The sequence below is a fragment of the Hydra vulgaris genome, chromosome 02 (assembly GCF_038396675.1).
Source record: "Hydra vulgaris chromosome 02, alternate assembly HydraT2T_AEP".
Classification (NCBI taxonomy): Eukaryota; Metazoa; Cnidaria; class Hydrozoa; order Anthoathecata; family Hydridae; genus Hydra; species Hydra vulgaris.
Window position 1 is genome coordinate 45,220,542 of NC_088921.1, and position 9,151 is coordinate 45,229,692.

Sequence of the window (9,151 nt, forward strand, 5' to 3'; positions counted from 1 at the left end):
TATGATTTTTTTTTTAAATAATGGATGTCTTGTATCTGATATCGTTATAAACTTTTAATTGAAATAAAGAAAATAGCTTATGTTAGTCTTAGTTATAAAAAGTCAATCCTAATAAAACAAATTTTTAACTTTTTGCTATAAGTTTTTTATAAGGAAAATTATAAAGAAAATGGTACTTTAAAAAAAAAGCTTACTAAATATGTTTTTAAAATTATGCTCTTGGATTATAAGATTTATGTTGAAATTTATTTTTAGATTTCTCTATATATTTGAAAACGAAACAGCTGTTAACACTCATGAAGTACTTGCTAAACGATTTGAGAATGTTCCTGCTATCAAAGGAACCTGCTCATATCATTGTTTCTCACCTCTTTCGCGTTGTTTGAAAGCTTATTTAACATCAATGAGCACAACATTTAACATTTTTCACATGCTGGAAGATACTTTCATTAATACACAAAAGTCAGTAATTGTTGACATCAATATTGCTGATTGGGTATTAGCGCATTATTTTGGTGAATTTTTTCCTGGAAAGGTAATAGGTATTAAAGATGACTATATATCTGTCAGCTGTTTACATAAAGCTGACAATTATTTCAAATATTCAAAAAAGCTGACAATTATTTTAAATATTCTCTTGTGTTTTTGGAGCCTGAGCTCCAAAACACAAGAGAATTTTACTCCTGTTTAATAAAAAACAAGATTAAATAAATTATACTGTGTTAATTGTTTTGAATTAGCAACTAATTATAAAATAAAAATTAAAAACCAAACCGAATAATAAAAGTGGTCTCAAACAAGTTTCGACTTTTTCCTTTATTAATCATTATTTATTATTATTATAGAAGTTATTATATTTTTTAAGCACCCTGATGTATCATGAATTCCTCCTAGATATATTATGAAAGTCTTATTTAAAAATGTTCAACATTATTTTGTAAAAAATCAAAGGTCTTTGACTTTGAGATATAACACTTCTTAATTGTGTAAACCATGTTTAAAGTATCACTATTTAACTATAATACTGGGTTTTAACTAGTTATTGCCCCTTTATTTGTGCTACCCAGGTTAAAAAATAGATCGGCATGGGGGCAATCAACCATATCTTTTATTTTTTTTAAAAACAATTTATAATTAGTTGTACCCATTGAAAATGCTATAGGCAGCTTGGGGCGGAAGAGGGGCACTAATTTCCAATAATGCGCCCAAACCTTGATAATTAAAAAGTAGAGCTATTTTAAAATGCTGCCATTTTTTGTTGTAAATGTACAAGTAAAAAATGGCAGCATCTTATGGTCTTAATTGCTGTTAAGCTTAGATCAGTACAAAGTGTTAGAAAAAATTACGAGCATTTCAGAATGGCTGAAAATGGGACTTTTTTGGCAAATGGACAACACATTTTTAGATATATTTCAGCTCTAAACTGCAACAAGCGGCTAATTTTTGCCTGTTTGTTGCAGATAAGAACAGCTAATCAGAAAACTAAACTGTAGGGACTTGTTGTAGAATAGAAAAGTACTACAGTTAACTTCATTTTGGCCTTTTTTAGCATTTTTCAAATTTTTTTCGAAGTTGAGGAGGCTATACTTTTTTTCTAATATGATACAAGTTAACAAAAACCAGTATTTTTAATACAGAACTACCCAGAAAATACTTCTAGAAAAAATGAGACACTTGTTGAAAGTTAGAAAAAAGTTATGAAGCTTTAAAGAAGTCTGTTTTTATAATTCTTAAATCTAGGGGGCCACTGCGCAGTGTTTATAAAGCTATATTTTCTAAACCGTTACGCTTGGAAGTTTGAAATTTCAAATTGAACCTATCTACATACTGTAGATAATGATATGTAAAAATCAGGAAAACCAGAGATGGAGCCCACAAAGTTTTCTCAAAATTGGTTGAAATATAATGATTTGACCCTATAGTAAATTAAAATGCATCTTTAAATAAATAAAAAGTTAATTGTTTCTCCCTGAACACTGAAATACTTGTTTCTATAGTAACCGCTTTAATAACTCCCCTTTTATTATGCATTTATTTTTCAGCTCGTTGCTATAACAACTCGTTGCTATAAAATATTTTGATGACACTGTTAGCAATATTATTTATTTTGCTATTAATTAATTTTAATTACTCTGCTTAATAAATTTTTTTTTCTCCTTTCATTTAGGTTTTTGTTTCAACATTTTAATCGTTCAACTTTTTAATCTGTAAACAAAATTTTTTGTCAAAAACTTTTTCTGCATTAGAATTATTCTTGGTTAACTCTTAAAAGAATACAAAACTTATTAAAGTTTTGTTCTTTCATCATTCATGATAGTTGATAGTTGATTGAATAGTTGATTCCATTTACTAATTCTTTTACTTTTCAACAATATAACAAATTTAATTAATGAAAGTTCAAAATTTATTTCAACACTTGTTTTCCGTTTTCCTCTTGTTCAATATCTTCTAATTTAACATATTTAGTGCAGCTTCGACTACACTTGCAAGGTATAAGCTGCACACGTTTATTTGCGAGGTATAAGTTGTACACGTTTATTTGCGAGGTATAAGTTGTACACGTTTATTTGCGAGGTTTAAGTTGTACACGCTTAGTCGCCATAACCCATTTTCACAGAGATTTTGATTATATAAAGGATTTTTATGAAAAGAAAGAAAACTGACTTTTTCAAATCTAATTTTACTTCTGTAGACTGTAATTTTACTGTAGACTGTTTACTGTAGACTGAACCAGAAGTCATTTTCATTTTAATTGTTATCTAAATATTAAAAAGCATTATTTTCCGAAATATATAATAAAGCTATTTCCGTCTAGTTATTAATTTTTAAGTTTTTTAAAATTTTAATGAAGAGAATATATATACATATATATATATATATATATATATATATATATATATATATATATATATATATATATATATATATATATATATATATGTATGTATCTATATATAAATAAGTTAAACCAAGGTTACATTTTTGATTGAACTTGGACGTTGAAAACTTACCAACTTACCAACATTTACTGTATCATCCTTAATAAAAACGTTGAAACGATGGTGTAGGCGAAACATCAGTCGACGCTATTTTTGTGATGAATACTAAAAATAGTTTAAGAATTAAAAAAAAACTTTTTCTTTAAACGAATAAACTGCATGACCAAACCATAGCCCTCAGTCGATGTATGTACATTTATTGACTTACTATGTATATAGTCAGTCGATGTGTATGTACATTTCATTGTCAAGTAAGTTTGGTCATTTAAATTTGCGTTTTTGCGGTTATTTATAAAATGTTTAAAATTATTAGTTTCCGCAATTAATTAATTAGTTTTTGCTTTTAAATGGTCTAACTATTATTAAATTAAAACGTAAAAAATAAAATGAAAATCTTCACATTTTCGTATTATGTATTAGCCGTTTTTTTACCATCATAACTACGGTCAGCATAACTATCTAATAAAGAGTATACAAATTGACATATTGCATCATAAAATCTGTTAGCGTTAAATATTAATATTGGTCTTAAAAAATAATTTATAAAACTGACATAACTGTTTAGTTAAACCGTGTAAAAAATCTCCCTTATTTTCACTAGGAACCTCTATAACATTTGTTTTAAATTATAGATAATTCTATAATATGCAATAGAATAAATTTATTTCGTGATAGTTGTACCGGCATATAGTTGAAATAACAGAAAACGATTTTTAGTAAAAAAATTAAACTTTTCAGAATTAAAAATTATTTTTACGATAAAGTATTTTTTTAATACGGTAAAAATTCTAAAAGCAAACTAAACTGTAATTAAAAACGATTTTAAAGTGAATAAGTATTTATTTCCTATTCTTTTTCTTTCTTTTTATCAATCAATATCATTTCTATTTCAAGTTCTATTCTTAGACAACTACGTCTTTGAGCAGCTGCAGATATTTCTTATCTTTTAATAGCTACAAACGATTTCATAATCAAGGTTATTATATGTTCGAGGAAAAACCCTAAAACCGCCTAAAGTTCAAAAAAATCTTCACAATAAAAATCATTTAAATAAATTTTTAGTAAAAAAATATTTTGAAAAAAAAAGCGTAAAAAACAGCTGTGCAAGCGTCACACACAAATAAAGGTTTTAACTTTAGCAACAGCAGTGGGACTAAATAGCCCAGAAAACAATCCAGGATACCCATTCTTGATTCAAGTATTGGCTAACTTTTTTACGAATAATTGGTAAAAAAAATTCCTAAGAACATCATCGTTAGTTCTATGTTACCTCGATGAATAAATGTATCTCTTGGTTCAAGTATTGCAAAAACTTATGTGTACCTGAGGACATTATTTCTTTCACGTATTAAAAAAAATTGCAAAAATTAAACAAAAAAAAACCTTTAACTGTGACTCAATTTTAGATAAATAAATAAACGTATCATGACAGAATCTTTCATAAATACATTTTAAACTAAAATTGATAGCTGGAAACAATAAAAACGTTTATTATTAATAAAATTAAATTACTTTACTTTATAATTTATTTTCTATTGCAAACATGCGCAATTTACTCGTCGTGAAAATATACACGGTAATCCAACCATCTGCAAACACTCAGTAATAAAAAATCAATAACGACCTTTGATTTTTTCTTTTATAGCTGACATCGTCATTGAAACCATCAAATAAACTAGAAATGGATTGTAAACATTTAAAATGAAAATATAAAAAGGATCGAATTGATTTTTTATTTAAAAAAAGAACGACATTTTCATATCAAGTTAAACATCATAGTGTTCTTTTATGTCGAAGAAAAAATTTTAGGCAAACAATTGAACTGTATGTACTTCTAAAATACCGTTACATAATGAACAACTCTACTCAACCTGTATTTTATGGATGTCAAATAGGAAAAAATATTCAAAGTATTTTAGACGCTATTATTTTTTTAACACTTTCTTGTGCGTCATTATTGGGAAATGTTATGGTATTTATATGTTACGCCAAGTTTCGTTATCTTCGCACTGTTACAAACATTTTTATGATATCAAATGCCGCAAGCGATCTACTTGTTGCTATGGTATCTATACCATTTTCTTTTGGAATGATTGTTTGTCAAAAATATATTGATGTCGAAAACGAAAATCTAACTAGGTTTATTTATTTTGCTGCTGATATGTTACCCAGCGTTTTGTCTATTTACTCCCTTATGCTAGTAGCAATAGACCGAGCTATAGCTATTTACAAACCTTACCTACATCAAGATAAAGTTACAAAAAATCGTGCATGGATGACAGTTGCTGTTATGTGGATACTAATTATATGTTTTGTTGCAACAAAACTAACAATTCAAAATGATAGACTTTTTACTGTTGTTGTCATAGTTGCAGCGTATGCAACACCAGTGTCAGTAATGGCTGTTTCTTATGGATTAATTGGATTTATAGCTCGAAAACATGCAATTGATTTACGCAAACTTGATAAATTAACTACAAGACTGCAAAGTAGTGAAGCGATAAATTTGCAGAAAGAACCTGATATAACTGATACAAAGTTACCATCAGTTAAAACATCAGGTCAAAAGTCAAGCTTATATCAAAACAAAACCAAGTCAATAAAATACAGCCTATCACCAGTGAAACCAATACTGTTATCTCCAAAACCCAGTTTGCTATCAGTAAATGGTGTTCTGTCAGCAACAAAACCACATAATAGACTAGGAAAAGTAAAGGTACCATTTAGAGAACTTAAGGCTGCTTTGACTATATCTATAATATTATGTTGTTTTATTATATGTTGGACCCCTTTTATTGGCCTTAATATTCAGTTTACAATATACAGTTGCTGTATCAACAAAACTCTTATTAAGTATTTTAAAATGTTGCATTACAGTAGTTCCGCTATCAACCCTTTGTTATTTATACTTTTAAACAAAAGGTGGAGAAGTGCTTTTAGAAAACTCACATCAAACTTCCGTTCACAAAAAAAGTATCACGCTCCAAATGAGATTTCGTGGACTGACGTTACTGGTTGGTAGTTTTTCTATTAAATCCACGTCATTATTAGAAAATAAATAAAACTTTAGAACATCTCTATTATAACGAATCTTTGTTACATTGCATTTTTTATCACGTATTTTTGTTATGCTGTATTTTTAACTTTTTAATGAAATATCACTATGATAACTTATTTGAATTTATTTCAACTTAAAGTAAGCTAATAAAATTGTTAAACTAGTCAAATAAATGAATAGTACATAAAATTAAAAAAAACTGAATTAAAAACTTCCCTTACTGATGGATGAAAATTTAACAATATATTAAGAAACAAAATAAATTTATGAAAATTAATTCGTAATTTTAGAATTTTAAAATGCCTTAAAAAACAGCTAAGAAAAAAAAAAGATTGTAAATTTTCATGGGACACCTTTAAAAATAATTTTTACTAGAAAGTTCTTTACTTTAATGTTACTTTGCAAAGGTGTAAATATGTAAAAAAAACTTAAGAGCAATAACTCAACCTACTCGGTTGAGTTATGCATATATATATATATATATATATATATATATATATATATATATATATATATATATATATATATATATATATATATATATATATATATATATATATATATATATATGTATGTATATATATATGTATATATATATAGTTTTGTTTCACCTAAACAGGCTAATTGATAATCATATGTATTTTATTTGTTTATTATAGTTAAATTATGTATTTTTTTAAATCAAAATATACACCTATATCTACACCTTTTAAGAATGTAACTGAGAACATAAAAAATATAATTAAGAAGTTGTAAAATGTAACTGAGAAACATAGAATATAAATAAGAAAACGTAATTTGCTTAAATAAATGTTGACTCGATTTAATTTAATGATGTCATAGTGGATTAATTTAAAACACAATGATCTTTCAATTCCATAATTTTTGTAAGTGCTTACAAAAAGCTAAGTTTGATATAACTTTAAAATTCATGCCCAAGAAGGCGTTTTGTAATATCCCACTAGATGACCTTTTGTAACATCCTACAAAATGACCTTTTGTAATATTCTACAAATGCATAGTGCATTTTCAATTTGATAATTTGCAAGTTTTAATAAAATTTGCAATTTTTTTAAGAATTACAACATATTAAAATACTTAAATTTTTTAAAAAGTGGAGATAGATAACGATAATTTTAACCTCGCGGTAATTACTCGCGATTCTCGCGGTATGTAGTTACTATTAAATAATAAAATTTTAATCTCGCGGTATTTAATTACTATTAAATAATAAAATTTTAACCTCGCGGTAATTACTATTAAATAATAAAATTTTAACCTCGCGGTATGTAATTACTGTTAAATAATATAATTTTAACCTCGCGGTAATTACTATTAAATAATAAAATTTTTTACTTTTGTATGGCGACCTTGGCAAAATTTGTAAGATGTTACATAAGGTCATTTTGTAGGATGTTACAAAAGGTCATCTCGTTCGATATTAAAAAACGCTTTCTAGGGCATGAATTTTAAATTTGATAAGCTTTTTGTAAGCACTAATAAAAATTTTGAGATTGAAAGATCATTGTATTTTAAATCAATGCACTTTGACATCATTAAACTAAATCGACTCAAAGAAAATTGCGTTTTTTTATTTATATCCTATATTTCTCATTTACATATTACAACTTCTTAATTATATTTTTTATGTTCTCCTTCTTACAACTTCTTAATTATATTTTTTATGTTCTCCTTCTTACAACTTCTTAATTATATTTTTTATGTTCTCAGTTACATTCTGAAAAGGTGTAGATATAAGTGAATATTTTGATTTAAAAAAAATGCATAATAACTTTTAAGGAGAAATTAGCAACGAAAAGAATCAACATCCGCATCATTATACCTGTATTTAATTTTGACAGATTAAAAGAACTTAAATCGTATAAAAATTTGTTAAGACGTTATTATTAAAATATTTTATAAAGCCACACAAAACCGGCGTACAGAGGTGGTGTGTGTGTGTGTGTGTGTGTGTGTGTGTGTGTGTGTGTTAGCCATATCTTGGTATTATTCAGCCTATAATTACGTTGTCTTAAACACATTTTGTCGTAGCTCATTCTTTAGAATCATATAAGAGCTACACTTTATAAAGCCACACTTTGGCTGCATTAAAACCATATACACATAAGAAATGACAAATGACACTTTAATAATTTGTTTAAAACTATTATTAACATTTGAGCAAAGAGTGACTCTGACCCTAACCTGTGTTATTGTTTTTTTTTAATAATCAACTTTCGAGGTTGCTATAGAAATACTGAAAAGATTAATGAATTCAATTACCTGAAAAACCAGATAAACGTATATGCCAAATTTAAAAAAACTTAAAAAAAAAACTCTTATTTTTAGTGTAATAAATTTTTTTTTTCGTTAAATTAATAAGTTAAACTAATGCAAATAATACTTTTTAAACTTCATTAAATATTCAAAAATATGCTTTTTATTGCTTTTTAATATAATTGTTTAAAACTAAATAGTTTCTAAATAGTTTAAAGCTATAGTTTCATTAATAAAAACGTTTCATAAATTACCCCTTGCGTGGTTAACAATAAATGGGAGGCTCATCATTCTCTTTATACTTACACACCTAAATGTTATTAAAATGTTATTGAAATGTTATTGAAATATATATTTTTATATTGAAGTATTTATTTTCAACTACGTTAACAATAATTTTTTTTTGTAAAAATAATTAATTTTCTCGTAATAACTTTTAAGTAAACATTTTGAGCATTTTTTTTTAATTTTGAAAACTTTAAGCGTAGTTATAGGAATGATTTCAGCATTTCCGACAACAATAAAGAAAATTTTTTTATAATATACAGTTGTTATATTATAACAACTGTTAACGGATTTTATTATTTAATAATAACTATTGAAAAAAACAGTTGTTATCCGCCATCTTGTTATAAGCTATCTAACAGCGTGAGCAAAATCTGAGCAAATTAAACCAATTAAAGTTAAACAAATTATTAAAAAAGGTAGCATTTTTGTTAAAAAAGCATTTTAAAAGAAGTTTAGAGTTTAGTTAAGATTTTGATTGTAACTTAAACATTAGTTATTCTAGTTAATACTTTTGAAAAAAAAAGCCACG

The 9,151-nt window shown here is 26.1% G+C and overlaps 1 protein-coding gene and 1 long non-coding RNA gene across 2 annotated transcripts; one reads left to right on the forward strand and one right to left on the reverse strand.

The window, feature by feature from the left end:
* Positions 1 to 2,182: 2,182 nt before the first annotated feature.
* Positions 2,183 to 8,422, reverse strand: LOC136076976 (uncharacterized). Its single transcript, XR_010636732.1, has 3 exons — positions 8,341 to 8,422; positions 3,012 to 3,104; positions 2,183 to 2,759 (listed from the first exon to the last, which is right to left on the reverse strand). It is a non-coding gene; the product is annotated as an uncharacterized LOC136076976 (long non-coding RNA).
* Positions 4,154 to 6,173, forward strand: LOC101238990 (muscarinic acetylcholine receptor M3). The gene has a single exon (XM_065791077.1). The coding sequence runs from the start codon at positions 4,852 to 4,854 to the stop codon at positions 6,019 to 6,021; it is 1,170 nt and encodes a 389-aa protein (XP_065647149.1). The 5' UTR covers positions 4,154 to 4,851; the 3' UTR covers positions 6,022 to 6,173.
* Positions 8,423 to 9,151: the final 729 nt, after the last annotated feature.